This window comes from Acinonyx jubatus, chromosome B3 (assembly GCF_027475565.1).
Source record: "Acinonyx jubatus isolate Ajub_Pintada_27869175 chromosome B3, VMU_Ajub_asm_v1.0, whole genome shotgun sequence".
Lineage (NCBI taxonomy): Eukaryota > Metazoa > Chordata > Mammalia > Carnivora > Felidae > Acinonyx > Acinonyx jubatus.
The window spans coordinates 47,762,532-47,783,575 of NC_069386.1; the positions used below are offsets into that span (position 1 = coordinate 47,762,532).

Here is a 21,044-nt window from a genome sequence, read left to right on the forward strand (position 1 = left end):
ATATTAAAATGTTTGGATGACAGTTTAGGGTGAAAGCAAAGTAACTCAGCTATTATGATTTCATGTTTACAGTAAAACCTTGGATTGCAAGTAACTTGTTCTGCAAGTATTCTGCAAGATGAGCAAACATTTCTAATAAATTTTAGCTTGATAGGCGAGTGATGTCTTGCAATACAAGTACTACCTGGTGCTGAACATCACATGATCACAACTGAGCCAATGGTTCTTGAAATTTGCTTTGGAACCCCCGAGTCTGGCTTGCAAAAGTGGAGGGGCTGGCATGAGTTCTGACAGCCAGCGGGACTTAACATCTGGAATGTAATAAATCAACAGCTCTGCTCGGAGAGCAGGAGGGCGAGAGGGCACCAGGAGGGAGAGTTGTTGAGTCCCGGAAGACAGAGCTCAGCTCGGTGGGGAACAAAGGTGCTGGCAAGCACCATCTCCCTCTCCCATCCCCCAGCCGAAATCCCAAAGGGAACCAGTTCCTGTCACCGAACTTGCTTGCACCGTGCAAACACCCAACACTGTGCTTCTGTGGATCCATCCCTCCCACGGGTCTGCCTCCCTCCAAGTGCTGCAGGGCCCCTCCCACAGGGGACCACCGACAGCAAAGCGAGCTAAGCCTTCCCCTCCCACCCCTGTGCACCTTGCGGATCCACCCCGCCTAATATGCCAGATCCCATAGAAGAAGCACCACAAGCCTGGCAGTGTGCAAGTAGCCCAGACAGGGGCCATACCACTCCACAGTGAGTCCTGCCCCTGGGAGACGGAAAGATAAGGTACACACCAGTCTGATTGTGGCCCCAGCGGTGGGCTGGGGGCAGACATTGGGTCTGACTGCAGCCCTGCCCACCAACACAAGTTACTCCAGACAGCACAGGGGAAGTGCCCTGCAGTTGGGCGCCACCACAGGGACTACCCAAAGTGACAAAACGGAAGAAATCTCCTCCAGGAAGTAGCGACAGCTAACAAATTGATCAAAAACGATTTAAGCAATATAACAGAACAAGAATTTAGAATAATAGTCATAAAATTAATCGCTGGACTTGAAAAAAGTATAGAGGATGGCAGAGAATCTATTGCTACAGAGATCAAGGGACTAAAAAACAGTCATGGTGAACTTAAAAATGCTACAAATGAGGTGTAAAATAAAATGGAGGTGACTACAGCTCGGATTGAAGAGGCAGAGGAGAGAATAGGTGAATTAGAAGATAAAATTATGGAAAAAGAGGAAGCTGAGAAAAAGAGAGATAAAAAAATCCATGAGTATGAGGGGAGAATTAGAGAACTAAGTGATGCAATCAAACGGAACAACATCTGTACTATAGGAATTCTAGAAGAGGAAGAGAGAGGGAAAGGGGCTGAAGGTGTACTTGAACAAATCATAGCTGAGAACTTCCCTGATCTGGGGAAGGAAAAAGGCACTGAAATCCAAGAGGCACAGAGAACTCCCTTCAGATGTAACTTGAATCGATCTTCTGCACAACATAGCATAGTGAAACTGGCAAAATACAAGGATAAAGAGAAAATTCTGAAAGCAGCTAGGAATAAACAGTCTCTAACTTATAAAGGGAGACCCATAAGACTAGTGGCGGATCTATCTACTGAAACTTGGCAGGCCAGAAAGGAATGGCAGGAAATCTTCAATGTGATGAACAGGAAAAATCTGCAGCTGAGAATCCTTTATCCAGCAAGTCTGTCATTCAGAATAGAAGGAGAGATAAAAGTCCTCCCAAACAAACAAAAACTGAAGGAATTCATCAACACTAAACCAGCCCTACAAGAGATCCTAAGGGGGATTCTGTGAGTGAAATGTTGCAGGGACCACAAAGTACCAGAGACATCACTACAAGCATGAAACCTACAGACATCACAATGACTCTAAACCCACATCTTTCAATAATAACACTGAAGGTAAATGGACTAAATGCTCCAACCAAAAGACATAGTGTATCAAAATGGATAAAAAAACAAGACCCATCTATTTGCTGTCTATAAGAGACTCCTTTTAGACCTGAAGACACCTTCAGATTGAAAGTGAGGGGATGGAGAACTATCTATCATGCTACTGGGAGTCAAAAGAAAGCTGGAGTAGCCATACTTATATCAGACAAACTTGACTTTAAATTAAAGGTTGTAACAAGAGATGAAGAAGGGCATTATATAATAATTACAGGGTCTATCCATCAGGAAGAGCTAACAATTATAAATGTCTACGCCCCGAATTCAGAGACACCCAAATATATAAAACAATTAATCACAAACATAAGCAACCTTATTGATAAGAATGTGGTAATTGCAGGAGAATTTAATACTCCACTTACAGTAATGGATAGATCATCTAGACACAGGATCAATAAAGAAACAAGGGCCCTGAATGATACATTGGATCAGATGGACTTGACAGATTTATTTAGAATTCTGCATCCCAAAGCAACAGAATATACATTCTTCTCCAGTGCACATGGAACATCCTCCAAGATAGATCACATAGTGGGTCACAAAACAGCCCTTCATAAGTATAAAAGAATTGAAATCATACCATGCACACTTTCAGACCACAATGCTATGGAACTTGAAATCAACCACAGGAAAAAGTCTGGAAAACCTCCAAAAGCATGGAGGTTAAATAACACCCTACTAAAGAATGAATGGGTCAACCAGGCAATTAGAGAAGAAATTAAAAAATATATGGAAACAAATGAAAATGAAAATACAACAATCCAAAATTTTCTTTGATATACAAGTGCTTTGGATTACAAGCATGTTTCTGGAACAAATTATGCTTGCAAACCAAGGTTTTACTATATATAGTTACTGTCTTTGTAATATACATAAAAACTCAATTTTCTATCATTCATATAAACAATTTGTGCATCTGGTGGGTTTTTAAAAATATCTTTCTTATAGTTATCCTTCCATTTACTGAAAGAAAGTGTGTATTTGACTCAGGATTTTTTTAACCTCTAAAATTAATTTGGATATTTTCCTGGATTCTCATTTATAAATTTTATCAGACAGGTGATAAAACTGCTGAAATATACTGATAGACACCTATCAAATCTGTGTACTCAATACACACAACCTAAGTTTTCTCAAGATTCACCAGACTTGGGGCACCTAGGTGGCTCAGTCTGTTAAGCATCCAACTTCGGCTCAGGTCATGATCTCACGGTTTATGAGTTTGAGCCCCACATTGGGCCTGCTGATGTCTGTGTGTAGCCCTCTTGGGATCTTCTGTCCCCCTCTTTCTCTGCCCCTCCCCTGCTCATGTGTGCACATGTACGTGCTCCTTCTCTCTCTCTCAAAAATAAACATAAAAAAAAAAAAGATTCACCAGACTACAGGTACCCAAATTTCACTGATTTAACCCTTCTCTTCTGCCCAGAAAAGATCCCAGGCAGCTGTAAAGTACTCTTCAGTATTTCTGGGATTCCCAACAGATGGCTACCATGCACTCTTGAACAAACCGAGTCCAGTTGAGCATTGATTGCTATTGCTACCTTTCTAGTTACACTCACTGTCACTTTGGTGTACTACTGTGACCTACTGGGCTACAATTTCTACTTCTTTTCTTAAGGAGACTTATTTTCCAGTAGCATACTTACAAAGTTTAACTCAACCTTTCCTTAGGTATGATAAACCAACCTAATTAAAAAAAATATATAGTTATGAATCCAAATACAGTATGGTGGGGTAGTTTTTTAGCTCTGGAGACATGTTTGAATTACAGGACAAGAACTAAAAGTAAAAGCTTAAAACTAAGAACTACTGTTTTACTAAAAAAAATTTTTCAAGAACTCCACAATCCAGTACAGTGGTGACTAACCACATGTGGCTATGGAGTTTTAAATTAATTTAAATTAAATAAAATTTTAAAATTCAGAACCTCATCTGTACTAGACACGTTTCAAGTGGTGAGTGGCCACAAGTGACCATGGCTATTGCATTGGTCAGCTCAGGTATATAATATTTCCATTGTGGCAGAAAGTTCTATTGGACAAGGTTTCTCTAGAATGTTACATTATGAGCCTCAAGCCATTGATACCCCTATAATTTTGACAGTGTTCCAGTCTATTGAGGAAAGTGCCCAAAGCAACAGTGCTTGGTATCTGTGATGGCTGAAGGAGTGGAGCCACATCTCAGTGGCCTTATTTTTTTTCACTGGTACCTGCTATTTAAGCAAGAAAATTTTGGTTTTAAAGGAATCCATTAAGTTCTTATTTTCTTAAACAACAGTAACCCACATCCTTCCCCCTACCTCGTTTTCATTGATACATTATATTCTTCAATAAAAATTATATGAATTTTAAACCCCAGAGGAAACTTTAAAAACTGTTTATAGATCAGCTCAATTTACCCTTGATCAAATAATCAGGTAATCAAATCCTAAGAATAATCACTTTCTACTTCTGAAAGTTTTTCTAAAACCTTCAAAGAGATTATTTCAAAAGGTAAAAGTTGTTAGAACATTTATTTCTACTACTATGAAAGTGTCTTCGACCAAGGTTTACAAACAATGAAGAAGAACAAAGAGGAGGAGGGGGAGAGGGAAGGAAAAGGAGGAGGAGAAGAAGAAAAACGCTTTGGGAATCTTTTGATAATAAGTTATTTTCTTTGTTGTTTAGAGATATTCTTTAGCCAGTGCCTTCAGGTCTTCTCTTACTGTATTCATTTTATTGACAATAAATCTTTGAAAGTATCTGCCAGTCTCTGTGCCTTGTTTCTGCTTAATACTATTTGTTGACTAGGGAAAATACTATCGAAACTCCAGCAAGCAAATTTTGTTTTTAAAATATTTTTTTGTTGTGAAATACAAAAAAATAGAAGATACCATCCCAACTTTTGATGGGCCAGCCTAAGCAAGGAAGGCAAAGAGCATATGTAAAATGGTTTTAAATTAATTAAGGATCAGAAAGTTGAAATGATTGAAATGCCTTGAGTCAAGAGAGTTTGCAGGAGGGTCACCTCATTCAAGTAGTCAGAAATCTTTGGTAAATCCTGAATTGTCATTGGTGTTCTCCACACCCACTAACGCTAGCTGCTGTTTAATACACTGAAGAAACATATTTAGTATGAAGTTCAGTGGTTTTTAGATTTCAGATTCAGTTACCTTTAAAGATGACTAAACTAAAATCTGGATCAACTGACCAAACAATGAGCTAAATAATGACTTCCTACTATGAGCAAGGCATTGGTAGGCCCTGCACAATATGACAAAACTTGGGAATTGTTTTTAATCTTCCTTTTAAACATTTTTAAAACATTCTTAGATTATATTTAAACTATTAAATGGGGTAGTTTTATCTGAATCGAAATCTACATGAGGTGTGGATTTCACCTCATGGATGTGTTTTTTTACTTTGGGGGTAGTATTGATGGGAAGTCAGTATTGTAATCGCATGGCACTTGAATAATAGATTCATGCAAAATATGTTGTCTGTCAAACTTTACCAACGGTGTGCACATTGCAAGTGGTGGATTCCATATGCCAAGGATAGGAGTGGTTCATGGTCACTAGAAGGCAGAAAAGGTCAGGAATGGATGGGGAAGACTAGAGACAATGCAGGGAAGAGGTCATACTACTCCTTCATAAGGAAGACGCCTCTTACAACTCAAAGAAAACTGGCTGAAAAGCTTTTTTCTGAGTCTGGAAAGCCATTAAATGATCCAGGAAGATAACCGTCATCAAAGCAGTGAGAAACATGGGCAAGGAATCAATAAACTAATCTGGAGCCCAAACATTACCAGGTTATCACACTGGTGGCAGAAAACTAAATTCAAGTCCTGGTTGAAGAAGGCAGTCAGATTGCAGGGAGTTGAGCAGATCATTTAAACCCTTTTGATTTTTGTTCCAACAATGTCCAACATATCCTCTTGAAATGGGCAAGCAGGACTTAGTCCATTGCCTAAAAAGGGAAATCTGATACCATCTTCTTTTGGTGTTGTAGCATTTCCTGTAACATTGCTGCTTTGGTTTCCTAATGCTAGAACTATTACTCTTTTCTTCCTGCTAAGTTCTCTCAACGTCATAGAGTACTTCCTGTGTCTAAATAGCTAGTTTTTATAAAAGAGGGATTAATTGATACAAAGATGATTTATTCCAGTAAGTCAGGCCATTTCAAATTTTTTAAAAAATGATTTAATACTTTTTTTGGAGTAGAAGAGAACTATTATACAGATGTTAAAAGATACAAGGTGAAGAAGAATTACAGAGGAGGAAATTAACAATTTAGTCTCACCAAGAAAAGTTCCATTAAAATGGCATTGAGGGGCGCCTGGGTGGCTCAGTCGGTTGAGCGTCCGACTTCGGCTCAGGTCATGATCTCGCAGTTTGTGAGTTGGGGCCCCACATCAGGCTCTGTGCGGACAGCTCAGAGCCTGGAGCCGGCTTCGGATTCTGTGTCTCCCTCTCTCTCTGCCCCTCCCCCACAAGTGCTCTTTCTCTCTCTGCCTCTCAAAAATAAAGAAAACTAACAATTAAAAAAAAATAAAAATAAAAATAAATAAAATGGCATTGAGCTGTGCCTCGTAAGTAGAAGTTACACAGGCAGAGGGAGAAAAACTTTCCAGGAAGCATAAGTGAGTTTGAGAGGGCAAAATCTAGGGTTTGTTCAGCAAAAGCATAGTACTCTACTGGATAGGCTTATATTAATAGATGAAGCTGCAAGGTCAATTAGAAAAGCAAATGTAGAAGGCCTAGCATCGCATACTAAGGAATTTATAGTTTTTCCTCTGGGCCAATATTTCTGAAATGTGTTCCTCACCAGTTTGTAAGATACCTCATCCCGTTGAGAAATAAGTTTGTAAAATGCCACATGCTATACTCTTAGAATGTCACAGTGCACACTAGGAAAGTTAAGTTCCTAAGGTCCTACAGGAGATAAACTTCTGAATTTTGTTTAACTAAATGTTTCCCAATTGTGAGACCAACTTGAACTCTTTTGGTATCCAACAGATCTATGATTTCTTCAGAACACACTGGGGAAATGATGTTTATTCAAAAGTTTTGAAAAGAGGATTGTTATAATTAAAAAATATGTTTTTGTTTTTTGCAATTTAAGCTAAAAAGAAATGCAAGTACCTGACTCCTTTTTCTTCTTTTAAAACTTAAAAAAAAATGTTTTTAATGCTTATTTATTTTTGAGAGAGAGTGACAGAATGTGAGTGGGGAGAAGCAGAGAGAGAGAGGGAGACACAGAATCCAAAGCAGTTTCTGGGGCCCAACTCTGGGCTTGAACCCACGAACCATGAGATCTTGACCTGAGCTGAAGTCAGACACTTAACTGACTGAGCCACTTAGGCACCCTTCCCTTTGTTTCTTTTAGAGGGATTCTGTTGTTACCTTGAAGTGTCTTAATTTACATTGTGTTATCTTGAAACTAGCAAACCATTTGCAAATAGGAAAATAAATAGATACATTTAGATGCCCTGCTCATGCTTCTTTAGCTGTTATCATTGTTTACTCTTCCTGGTTTTCTTTAGAAATTGAATTGAATAGAGATGTGGGACTACTGGATCAGCAGCAAGAGTTATCACTTGAGGGCTTGTAAGAACTGCAAATTCTCAGTCCCTACCCCAGAAGTTTCACAACCACTTGAGTGGACTAACTCAACTTGAATCTTTGAAACTCTAGATTAAGGGTGGAAGCAGAAGCCTCTGGACGATTTCCCCAGCTGCCACAGCTTCCCTTTATCCATTTTAAAGTGATGATTTTAGTTCATCTTCTCACACTTACTTGTTTTTAAATTAAATATCTGAGATTTTACACAGCTCTTTGGTTTCTTTGGATTAAAGTCACTAGATCTTTCTCAACAGTGGAAGCTATCTACTGATTTCTCATTTAGACTACAGATAGAATTCCCCAGAGATAGCTTTGATCTCTTCAAAAGTTTATTTTTTTTCTTTCCTTAATAGCTTGGCAGACATTCCTAGAAAGAAAGAAAAAAAAAAACACTAGTAACATATTATATTGGAGCTCAGAAGAGTGAATCTCTGTGTCTGTTTATTTGCAATCAAGAAATGAATATTTTTCTCTCTGGAAAGAAGAGCCTTGTCCCTTTTATCAGTTACCTAGTGGTAGGTATTTCTTGGTTAAATTATAACTTTATACATTTAGTCCTCTTGTAATTTTCCTTTGGTTGGAAATATAAATTTGAAACAATGGAAAAATTTGATGAGCCCTTCACCTTTGTGAAGTCGTCAGGGGAGGGAGTTGTAATAAACGCAAAACTTTCTTCTCATCTTCTATAGTCCTTTGGTTTAGGGGCATACAATATAAATTGCTTATAAAAGTATGTTGGCTACATTGAGGCTTAATTTTGAAAATTATTATAAAATCCTATTCATGTTTAATAAAACAGTCTGATTCCTGTTCCTCCTTGTCTGCTTTAGAGCCCTTGTTTTCTGTAGCATATTTTCAAAAAATGGTTTTCATTTGAAAACTCTCACAGTAAATAATAAGCTAAATTTTAAAGCATGTAAAAGCAGAGGAGCGTGTCTAGGTAAATCGTCAGTTTTCACAATCTGTGATGATTATCAAGTTGAGACCTCCAAAGAAACTGGAATTCAGAGGCAGATAGTTCAAACCGAAACTGATTTAGACAGTGGCTTCTCCTGACTCCCTACTGCCGTCTATTAGGTAAAAATCCCTTTAAAAATGGGAGAGTTGCTAAAGGCTGTAGAACACATGTACTCAAATTTTCAAGCAGTATGAAGCTATTGTCAAAGAACAAGTACAGTTTGTGTCTCACGGTTAAATCTACCAGACAGGCTTGGCTGGCTGGCCGAGTAGATCACAAGCGTGGGACGCTGAATGTTTGCTTTAAGCAAAGACATCCAGTTTCCATAGCACTATGGTTTTATAGCATAGATCAGATTATACTGTTTGTTTAGCTAACACCATTTCCCCCTCAACATACTGAAAAGATTGAATCAATAAATCTTGAACTTCCAGAAAAACGTTTAAAATAAGCAGGTCATAGTACAGAGTGAGTCCGTATGAAACTAGGAAAAGTAGAAGCTATGTAAATACAGTTTTAGTTAATAAGATTTGCATATGTTAGAAAATAGTTAAGCCAGAGTCATTTTTATGATTTTTAAAAAATCTATAACATCTAGGATGTCTGAGTCCACGTAGTATGGATTTTTAGAGAAAGGATGTTCATTAAAAACGAGAGTTTTTATAAAATTTTGGAAGCAGAAGATATATGGTCCCTTATTATTTATATGCTATAAATGAGCCCATTCATAAAAATTTTACTTTTTTTTTCTCAGATGTTCACATGTGCTAATACGCTGTCTGTCAAGATGTCAACTTTTCATGTGTTCAAGTCAAGAAAATGTTTATCATCTTAACATAAATAATAGAAAGTTTAAATTCTACTTCAGAGAAAGAGGTTTTAGGTAATTTCACTTTTATTGTCTCAGCTTCACCTCTTTTTACTTTCATCTTTTATGATCCCTGGAATATCTCTTGATCATTTCACTTAATTTAAATAATATGGTTAACAACACTTTGAACATTTTTGTAATTATGAATTTTTATTTCTCTTTTGCACCCCAATTCATTTTTTTAGAGTTGCAGTGATCTATACAGAGGAATGACATTTGCATAGCGACAGTTTGACTATAGCTGTGTGAACAAAGTAGTTATGGGCACCAAATAAGATATTTACTCAAATGCACACTTTTGATCTTGAATCTTTGATCTTGTCTTAGAAAATGTATATGTGGTTTTGGCTTACTCAGGACACAGTTCCCTTCTGTAACATCCAATCAGTCACTGAGGTCTGTGTCCACTTCAGATTAGTTCAGAATAATCTACTGTAGTCTTTATTAATTACACAAAATGAAAATTATACTTACAGGGTTCCATACTAACCCTCTGTTTGTTCTCTATATTTAAGAGTCTCATATGTTTTGTCCCCCTACCTGTTTTTATATTATTTTTGCTTCCCTTCCCTTATGTTCATCTGTTTTGTATCTTAAATTCCTCATATGAGTGAAGTCATATGATATTTGTCTTTGTCTGACTAATTTCACTTAGCCTAATACCCTCTAGTTCCATCCACGTAGTTGCAAATGGCAAGCTTTTATTCTTTTTGATTGCCCAGTAATACTCCATTGCATATATATACCACATCTTCTCTATCCATTCCTCCGTTGATGGACACTTGGGCTCTTTCCATACTTTGGCTATTGTCAATAGCACTGCTATAAACATTGAGGTGCATGTGCCCCTTCGAAATAGCACACCTGTATCCCTTGGATAAATGCCTAGTAGTGCAGTTGCTGGGTTGTAGGGTAGTTCTATTTTTAATTTTTTGAGAAACCTCCATACTGTTTTCCAGAGTGGCTGCACCAGTTTGCATTCCCACCAGCAATGCAAAATAGATCCTTTCTCCACATCCTCGCCAACATCTGTTTGCCTGAGTTGTTAATGTTAACTATTCTGACAGGTGTGAGGTGGTAGCTCATTGTGGTTTTGATTTGTATTTCCCTGATGATGAGTGATGTTGAGCATTTTTTCATGTGTTGGTTGGTCATCTGGATGTCTTCTTTGGAGGAAGTGTCTATTCATGTCTTTCTCCCATTTGTTCACTGGATTATTTGCATTTTGGGTGTTGAGTTTGATAAGTTCTTTATAGATTTTGGATACTAACCCTTTATCTGATATGTCATTTGCAAATATCTTCTAACATTCTGTCGTTGACTTTTAGTTTTGCTGATTGTTTCCTTTGCTGTGCAGAAGATTTTTATTTTGATGAGGTCCCAATAGTTCATTTTTGCTATTGTTTCCCTTGCCTCCAGAGACCTGTTGAGCAAGAAGTGCTGTAGCTGAGGTCAAAGAGTTTTTGCCTGCTTTCTCTAGGATTTTGATGGCTTCCTGTTTTAAGTTTAGGTCTTTCATCCATTTTGAGTTTATTTTTGTGTATGGTGTAAGAAAGTGGTCCAGGTTCATTTTTCTGCATGTTGCTGTCCAGTTTTCCCAGCACCATTTGCTGAGGAGACTGTCTTTATTCCATTGGATATTCCTTCCTGCTTTGTCAAAGATTAGTTGGCTATATGTTTGTGGGTCCATTTCTGGGTTCTCTATTCTGTCCCATTGATCTAAGTGTCTGTTTTTGTGCCAGTACTATAGTGTCTTGATGACTACAGCTTTGTAATACAGCTTGAAGTCCGGAATTGTGAAGCCTCCAGCATTGGTTTTCTTTTCCAAGATTGCTTTGGCCATTTGGGGTCTTTTCTGGTTCTGTACAAATTTTAGGATTGTTTATTCTAGCTCCATGAAGAATGCTGGTGACATTTTGATAGGCATTGCTAAAATTACTTTAAAAAATCATCTTGATAAAAAAAAGTGCTGATAGCTAAGTCTGAAAACTAAAACTAAGCTATATTTAACTTATAAAGTCCTTCATATATAAAATTATTTTTATTCATGTTTAAAATTCATTTTCTTTTTTTTCAAACCTGATGTCTTTTTTTTCAATATATGAAATTTATTGTCAAATTGGTTTCCATACAACACCCAGTGCTCATCCCAAAAGGTGCCCTCCTCAGTACCCATCACCCACCCTCCTCTCCCTCCCACCCCCCCATCAACCCTCAGTTTGTTCTCAGTTTTTAAGAGTCTCTTATGCTAAAATTCATTTTCACTGATTAAACAACATGATTGAAATTAAAAGTTGGATATTATAGCAAAAACCTTTGGCTATGTTTGGCTTTGATTGTGAGGAGATGATTCTTTCTTTATTATTTTGCTTTATACAGTAGAATTGCCCTGGGAAATGGTTTGTAACTCCAATTTAATGGAAACTTTTTAAAGGCAAGTATTCTTCAAAGCTATGACACTTTAACTTCTTTTTAAATTTCTGATTTTTTTGATAACATTGGATTCTCTTAAAGCAGAAATTCAACCACTCTACAGCCTTATTAAAGTTAATAGCGGTTTGTCCTCCTAAACTTAGAGCCATCTAGAGTTATTATTGAAATTTTGCAAAAACAGCAATTTGATTTTTCTCTTTTCATATTCTAAAAATTGTTTTCAGAAACTGAAATTCATATCTTTAAAATATTAGAAAAGGTAGTATTTACTGACAGAACTGTGCCCACTACAGATGGTCCTGTTTAAAATCACCTGCTGTTCTAAATTCTTACTCAGATTTCAGGCATTTTTAAATTATTTATATTTTACCAAATGCAGATTTGCTCTATGGAGTAAGCTGCCTGCAGTTCAAGTATAGGAAATAACTCTCACAAAGAAATGCTTGATATTCAGAATTTGGAACAATTGGTTGGCTAGAGAAACATTAATGAACATCACAGACTGACTCGCCTTCATAGGAATGAATGTAAAACTATTACTTTTTCTTTGTAAATGGAAAAAGAACCTCTAATTGTCCTATATTTATAGCAACCATATGTCCCTGACTTTCCAGGATAATTCCCACTTTCATATTCTCCATCTCCTCAGACCATGAATATTGATTTTTAGTTTGGAAAATTTGTTCACTCTTCTAATATTAGAAATACAGTTCTTTGGGACCATTTCATGTTAAGTAGAAGTTAAGAAACTCATTTCAGATCACTTGTTTTAAATAAGGAAGATGTGTTGCAAGAAATTTTTGAAGTGTATTTTTACATACCAGAATTACTTGAGACAGAGAAATTTTCATTATGTGGGATTTTTGTTCTGTGCTTTTGTTCACAAAGTACAGTCAATGGACAAGAAGCATGGAGCAGTTCATGGAATGAGATGTTTTCTTTCTGTTCCACCGTAACCAGGCACTGCCTCTGCAATGGAAATTGAATCTATAGGGAAGATTTCTAAGTTAAGAGATTTTGAGAAATAAAGAGCACCATAAGTACATGAAAACATGTTCAACATCCTTGGCCATCAGGGAAATGCAAACAGAACTACAGTTAAATACTACTTAACACCGGCTAGGAGGGCTATATCAAAAAGATAGGTAAATTATAAGTGTTATTAAGGATATGGAGAAATTGGAGCCCTCATACAGTGGTGGTGGTATTATAAAATGGTGCAGTTACTTTGGAAAGTATGGCAGTTCCTCAAAAGGGTGAACAGAGTTACCGTATGACCCAGCAATTTTACTCCTAAGTGTACACCCAAGAGCAGTGAAAACATATGTCAGCGCAAAAACTTGTACTTGAATGTTCATAGCAGCTTTATTAATAATAGCCAAAAAATGGGAACAATTCAGATGTCAATCAACTGATAGATAAATAATACAATATATCCATACAATATAATATTCAGAAATTAAAAAGGAATAAAGTATGGATACTTGCTATAATGTGAATGAACCTTGAAAACATTATCGTAAGTGAAAGAAGCCAGTCGTAAAGGACCACATATTATATGACTCCCTTTATATGAAATGAGTAGGCAAATCCATGGAGACAGAAAGTAGATTGATGGTTGCCAAGGCTAAGAAAAGAGACTGCTCATAGGTATGGATTTTCTTTTTGGAGTGATAAAAATGTTCTAAAACTGATTATATACTTTAAGTGGGTGAATTGTATCTCAATGAGGGTGTTGTTTGAAAATGGAGGGTCTTTTACTCACTGTTGGAAACATTCTGTTTTACACCCTCTTTAGTAGTGGTTCTCAACCAGGGAGAATTTTGCCATCCAGGGGACATTTGGCAATATTAGGAGACATTTTTGATTGTCACAACCAGTGGAGAGGTGCTACTGACATCTAGTGGGTAGAATCCAAGAATGTTGCTAAATATCCTTCAATGCTCAGGACAAGCCCCCACAACAAAAAATTATCTGGCTCATATTGTCAATGGTGCCCATGTTGAGAAATCCCGTTTAAGAACTGTGTTAACTCTAGTGGTAATTGACCACAGCCATGTTTATGAAGCACTGCAAGATCATGAATTATCAAACAGGTAGATGTTTACTCTATTCATTTTAATAAGGGCAAGGCTATTCAATAAGACAGAACCAAAAAAACAAAACAAAACAAAAACAAAAACAAAAAACCCAAAAAATGCTTTATTTCCTTATCTGGTGAAGCCTAAACTAAATTAATTAGATAATTCAGTTAATCAAAATGGTTTATTCATCAGTCATCCTGGTTAGGATTTTACTACATTTTGTTGTATTTTACTTTCTTACTATTTATAGCTTCTTAAACATCAGATTTACAGAGTATAACATCTAATTGCAATAAAAACAGGAACAAACCCTAGTTGGCCTTGAAGGTATAACTAAAAGGTAATTTGTTCATTTCAAAAGTTATCAACGCAGGTTCTAAAATAGGGATATGAGGGGCACCTCGGTGGCTCGGTCGATTAAGTGTCCAACTTCGGCTCAGATCATGATCTCACGTTTTGTGAGTTCAAGCGCCGTGTTGGTCTCTGTGCTGACAGCTCTGTGTTCCTCTCTCTCTCTGCCCCTCCCCTGCACATGCTGTGTTTCTCTCTGTCTCTCAAAAGTAAATAAAACATTAAAAAAAAATTTTAATAGGAATATGAGCCCTAAACTAAGCTAATTTGCTAGACTTCCATCTCCAGCCATGCTTTTTTTATTCTACATACCTGTCTGAAATGTCTACAGACTGTTTTACTGGACAAGGAGCAGGGGCTTCATTAACGAATCCAGCATTTCAAATACAACAGCTAACATTCATTGGATGGTATTGCATGCTGGCTATTATGCAAAGCACTGAAGGTATATTATCTTATTTAATTCTAACAAAACCCTATAAGGTAGATATGTTATTCCTGTTCTTCTGGAAGCATCCTTTTATTTTATTATTTTATTTTATTTTATTTTATTTTATTTTAAAAGGTTTTTTGATGTTAATTTATTTTTGAGAGGCGGGGAGGGGCAGAGAGCAAGAGGGAGACACAGAAGCTGAAGCAGGCTCCAGGCTACCAGCTGTACACACAGAGCCCAATGTGGGGCACAAACTCACAAATGAGATCATGACCTGAACTGAAGTCAGATGCTTAACTGACTGAGCCACCCAGGCGCCCCATGGAAGCATCCTTTTTAAAAAATGTTTATTTATTTTTGAGAGAGAGAGAGAGAGATCAAGCAGGGGAGGGACAGAGAGGGATGGAGGCAGAGGATCCAAAGCAGGCTCCACGCTGACAGCTCCCAATGTGGGGCTCAAACTTGTGAACCACAAGATCATGACCTGAGCTGAAGTCAGGCGCCTAACCAACAGGCGCCTCTGGAAGCATTGTTTTTATAGCCATCCATCTTTCCTGCACCAGTATGTACTGGTTTTTCTGTAGATCTTACACTACTGTTATTCAAAAGTTCCCTTCCTCGTGACTTGGGGGATTCTCTTTTCTTGTTTCTCATCTTGAATCTCCTGCATCTTCACTTACCATGATATACTCCCTTATTTTGGTGGAGTGTATCCTCTATTACCTTAGTAAGAATACCAAGTGTCTGAAAACGTCTTTATTCTGCCTTCATTTTTAAAGATCTTTTGGCTGGGTATAGAATTCTATGTAGGAAATATTTTTCTCCCACAATTTTGAAGGCATTTTTCTCTTGTCTTTCAGTTTTGTGTATGATCTGTTTTGTGTCTCTTTAGACTTTTAGAATTGCTTTATCTCTGGTGCTCTGAAATGTCACATTGATGTACCTTGCTGTGCATCTTTTCTTCATGCATTTTGCCTAATACTTAGTGGAGACTTTCACTCCAAAATTCATTTCCTTGAGTTCAAGGGAAGTTTCTTAAAATGCTTCTTTGATAATTTCTTCCCTTCTCTTTTTTCTCTCTGGAATGTTTGTTAATTAGATGTGGACTTAAGTTCATCCTGTAATTTCCTTATTTTGGGAATCCTGTAGTCTTTTAATTCTACTTTATGAGAAATTTCTTTAACTCCATTTTCCAACTCTATATGAAATTTTTTATTTCAGTTATATTTTTAATTTCCAACAGCTCTTTTTTTTGTTCTTTCAGTGCTTCTTTTATAACCTCCTATTGTTTGTCAGATATTTCATCTCTTATGTCTGAAATATTAATTATAGTTTTTCTGAAGTATTTCTCTTGCAGTATGACTTGATACTGATTCATCTGACTCCTTTATTTCTGTTTTTTGGGGGGAAGGGGGAGGTCTCTGTTTTTCAAGTTACAGATTTTACTCCAATATTTAGTGGTCCTTAACTGTCCATAATGTATAAGATTCCAGTGTTTATTGATTACTTACAGGATGCACTGAGAAAAATGCCAATATCACTTTTATGGTATTCTTGCTCCCCAAATGCATAATCTAAATTCAACCATGAAGAAACATTACACAAACCCAAACTGATGAACATTCTGTAACTAGCCATTCCTCTTCATAAGAGTCAAGATTATGAAAGACAAAGAGACTGAGGTACTTTACTGATTAAAAGACATTAAGGAGACATGACAACTAAATGCAGTATGTGATCCAGAATTAGATCCTGGACCAAAAGTAGTGGGACAGTTGGTGAAGTTTGAGTAAGATCTGTAGATTAGCTAATAGTCTTCCCGGTTTTCTTATAATTCAATAGCAAAACAAACAAAAACAAAAACAAATCTGATTTTAAAAATGAACAGAAGATCTGAATAGACATTTTTCAAAAAAAGACATACAAATGGCTGACAGACACATGAAAAGATGCCCAACATCACTAATAATGAGGGAAATGCAAATCAAAACCACAATCAGATATCACCACACACCTGTCGGAATGGTTATTATCACAAAGACAGGAAATAACAAGTGTTGATGAAGATGTGTAGGAAAAGAAACCCTTGTGCATTGTTGATGATGTAAATTGGGACAGCCAATATGGAAAACAGTGTGGAGGGTCCTCAAAAATTAAGAATAAAATTGCCCTATGATCTAGGAATTTCACTGCTGGGTATTTTTCCAAAGAAAATGAAAGCACTGACTCAAAAAGATATCTGCACCTCCATTTCATTATAGCAGTATTTACAATAGCCAAGCCACAGAAACAACATAAGGGTCCATCGGTGGATGAATGGATAAAGAAGATGTGAGATGTATATGTGTGTAGGTAAATATCTGAAAGAAGTTTACTGAACAGTTAACCCTGGTTTACTCTGGAACTGGGATTGGAGGGTCAGGGTTTTTCACACGTTACTTTAAATACTTCAATAAATATTACAGGTGACAGATATTGTTAAGCATATAGGTTTTTATTTACAATTAAAAAACCTAAGAATAGAAGATTAAATGCATAAAAGTGTTACTATTTCCTCTAAAAAAAATAGTATTCCTGGTTCTAATCATTGTGCTATAGTTATCTAAGATTAACATCTTAATGTTTGGGGAAGCTGGCTACTTTTCCTCCAGTTGTCCTATCCTCTCTGTCTCTCTCTGTCTGTCTCTCTGTCTCTCTCTCTGTCTCTCTCTCTCCCTCTCTCCCCCTCCCTCCCTCCTTCCCTCTCCTCTTTTTCTGGCACTCCAGTTGCACATATATGAGACTGCTTGAAGTTTTTCCATAAGTCCTCCTTATTTTTCATCTTATATAAATTCTACTGGCATATCTTAAAATTCATGGAGCTTTTCTCCAGTCATCTTCAATCACATGTTAAGTCCATCCCGTAATCTTTAATTTGGATATTATATTTTTCAGTTCTATATATGTTTTAAAATATACATTTGATTCAGTTTTATAGTTCCCATTTCACTACTGAGATTTTCCCCTCCAGCTACTCATTATGATCTTATTTTCCTTTTCAGTCCTTGAACATCTTTATAATAGCTGCTTTAATTTCTCTGTCTGCTGATTCCAAGATCTGGTTGGTCTTGGGGTCAGTTTTTATTGACTTTTTCTCTTGATACTGGATCACATTTTTATGTTTCTTTGCATGTTTAGTAACTTGTGTACTGGTCAATGTATGTGGTACATAATTGAGATAGTAAATTTTATTATCTTTCCCTGAGAGTGTTGATTTTTGTTCTAGCAAGTTGTTAACTTAGCTGAGCCTTCCAGCCATTGCCTTTCATACGTGCAGTTCAGGGATCAGCTAAGAATTTGGGTAGAGTTCATGTATAGATTTAGAGGGACTTCTGTGGCATCTTTCTTTCAGAGATTGTCCCTCTCACTATCTAGCTATGCTGTTAGCCTCAAACTAGGTTTTCAGCTTCCTCAAATGAGTAAGATGTCAGATGTCTGTTTGAGTTCTAACCATACCACTATATGAACCGTGAAGTACGAGGGGAAAAGCGATGTAAATATGAATCCTACCCAATACAGTTCCTTCTTTCAAAGATTGACTCCACTTCAATTTCTGCTTGCTTGTAGTAACTCTATAGTGCTTTCAAATAGCTGTTTTCATAATTTTTCAGAGTATATAATTATCTGTAAAATGATCAGTCTAGTATACTCTATTCTATAATATACCATAAGTTGTATCATATTACCTTTTATTTTACATTATATGGCATAGGATTAAACAACAAAAAAAAGACTTCTACATTTTTTCATGAATGATGGCAATAGCTCAGCAGAATTTCTAAAAATGTTGAGCATATTACTAATCTTATTTTTTATTCTTTTTCTTGTAGACAAGAGATGATTTCCTAGGTCAAGTGGATGTTCCTCTTTATCCATTACCGGTTGGTATAGATGATTTTAATTTTTATATTTATTCTTTTTTTCTAATAAATACTTACAGATACATGATATTACAATATAATAAATGTAAATATTTGATTTGTAAAATGTATACTTCTGTAATTTCTTGACCATATTATTTTCTGAAAACTCATCTCAATTTTCCCTTTTAAGGATTTTTTTAATGTTTATTTATTTTGAGAGGTGAGGAAGGGGCAGAGAGAGGGAGAGAGAAAGAGGGGAGAACCCCATGACAGGCAGAGAGAGGTGATGATGATCTGAGCCAAAGTCACGAGTCGTACATTTAACAGACTGAGCCACCAAGGAGCCCCTAAGTTTTCCATTTTAATTTTATTTTCAAGACTCCCTTACATGAACCCCAATAAGAAATAGACAGCTGCTGAGGTTGGTTGACATCAAGAAAGCATGTCTCAGGGAAATAAGTTTGGAAACATTCGGCTGAATGGAGAGAGCTTAGTCTCGCAGAAAGAAACTAAGATCATTTACAACAGTCTGGGCATGAAACTGAATGTGGACCAAACATATAACAACAGAGGAAAACAGATTCAGAGCACATTTCATAATAAAAAATTATTAAGCCAGTTTTCTGACATTGGAGGTTGAGAAAAAAAATAAACAGAAAGTAAAGATCGTACAGGTTGAATTTGGGACATCAAGGTGGTGTCTCAAGTAGAATAGGTAGGAGGAAAAGCCATTTTGTTTTGAAAAATGATAGATTTATTTTTGGCCATAATGAATTTCAACAGAAAACAGGGGAAGTGGAAGGCCTAAAGTGGGCAGCTGACAGAAATACAAAAGTCAATTGTGTAGAGAAAGAGGCTGGAAGGAGTGAGAGTTCTCACATTCAGGTGACAGCAGAATCTCTGAGAACGATGGGCTGTCCAAGTAAGAGAGGTGAGAACATTGAAAGCCAAACATTGACCCTTAGTCAGGGTGGGCCTATCAGAGAAGACAGACAAGGAGAAACAGGTGGGGGATAAAGGAAAATAATGTCATGAGAATTTAAGAGTTACAAGACTGAATGGGTAGTTAATGCAAAATGTAACAAAGAAATGAACAAAAGCAAAGGGCTGTTGAACTTGACAAAGACAAGTAAGGCTTCTTTACTATATCAGTCTTTTGAGATATTTATTGGTTCTCTACAGTCTTTAGAGATCACAAGCTTTTAATAATATATTTAATCCAGTCTTGCTCTCCAGGCTGTTTTCTTTTTTGTTCTCCTAGGATGGCCTCTACGTTGTAACCACTTCTTCCCTCTATGTGCACCTGCTCAGCTTATTTGGTATTAAGGCATGATCCCACTGCAATTCCTAGGGTTCAGGAAAGCGAAAGCATTAGCAAGCTGCCAGATATAACCATTGAATGAGCTAAACCTATATTTTTCTCACTTCTAACTTCAGCCAAGGCTTAGGTCATAGTTCATGAATATTTCCTTAAAAGTACATGTTTTTGGTGTTATAGATGTATCTTGAAAACTTACTGTTTTATTCTAGACAGAAAATCCAAGAATGGAGAGACCATATACGTTTAAGGATTTTGTTCTTCACCCAAGAAGGTCAGTAAATATAAAATAATAACATAATGTTTTTAAAAATATTATTATACCTTGTAGTAGCCTCTTTGCAGATTCAAAGCTTAAACCTTTGTAAATAAGCTACTTCTAAATATTATTTTTAAAAGCTTTACTTTTTATTGCTGATTAAAAAGTAATATATGCACAGTACAAAAAATTCTGAAAATACAGAGAAGTGATCATACCCCTTTAGGAAAGACTTGTCCCCCTAATATTTATCAGACTAGAAAGTGGAAATTTTTCATTACTGTTTTATTATTTATTTTATATCTTAAAATATATATAATTTTGTCATACTATCCTTTTCAAAAGCACAAGCATTAATTAAGCCAAAAGCAATATCTAACTTGATATGCACAAAAACAATTTCAGAAAAACCTAACCACGTTTTGCATACTTTTAATAAAAACAGGTATTTAAGAAAACTCAGATATTTAGAGAAAATAATTTGAGCAAAGACTAGAATTTAAAACCTGAATAGCATGTTCATAATTCCATTTTTGTAAACTGAGTTACTTGAGTTTTGTTAAAATTTTTGTTTAAGCTGTAAATAAAACTCCTTTACAAAAATAAAACTCCTTTTAATATTCTGTGCCACCTAGTTAAGTAAAATCTAGTGAGGATGTATTGATTTACTGTCAAAAAGGTCAAAGTCAAAATAAAGAAGTACATCTGCAAAAACAACAGTATTTGTCTTGTTTTTTAAACTAGAAAATACATTAGAAAAATATACTATGGGAACTGAGTAAAATTTTTCATTAAAAAATTTACTCTTTATAATATAAATTATTAAAGCAAAATAAAAGGGACAGTACTCTCTGTTAATATTTATATTCTA

The 21,044-nt window shown here is 36.2% G+C and overlaps 1 protein-coding gene across 6 annotated transcripts in view; it reads left to right on the forward strand.

Moving 5' to 3' along the window:
* NEDD4 (NEDD4 E3 ubiquitin protein ligase) overlaps positions 1 to 21,044 on the forward strand; it is a 136,401-nt gene that overhangs the window by 74,345 nt on the left and 41,012 nt on the right. For all 6 annotated transcript variants that reach the window (XM_027067312.2, XM_027067313.2, XM_027067314.2 and 3 more), the window contains 2 exons: positions 18,564 to 18,614; positions 20,127 to 20,188. In XM_027067312.2, the coding sequence (XP_026923113.1) occupies positions 18,564 to 18,614; positions 20,127 to 20,188 (113 nt within the window). The remainder of the gene's footprint in view (positions 1 to 18,563; positions 18,615 to 20,126; positions 20,189 to 21,044) is intronic.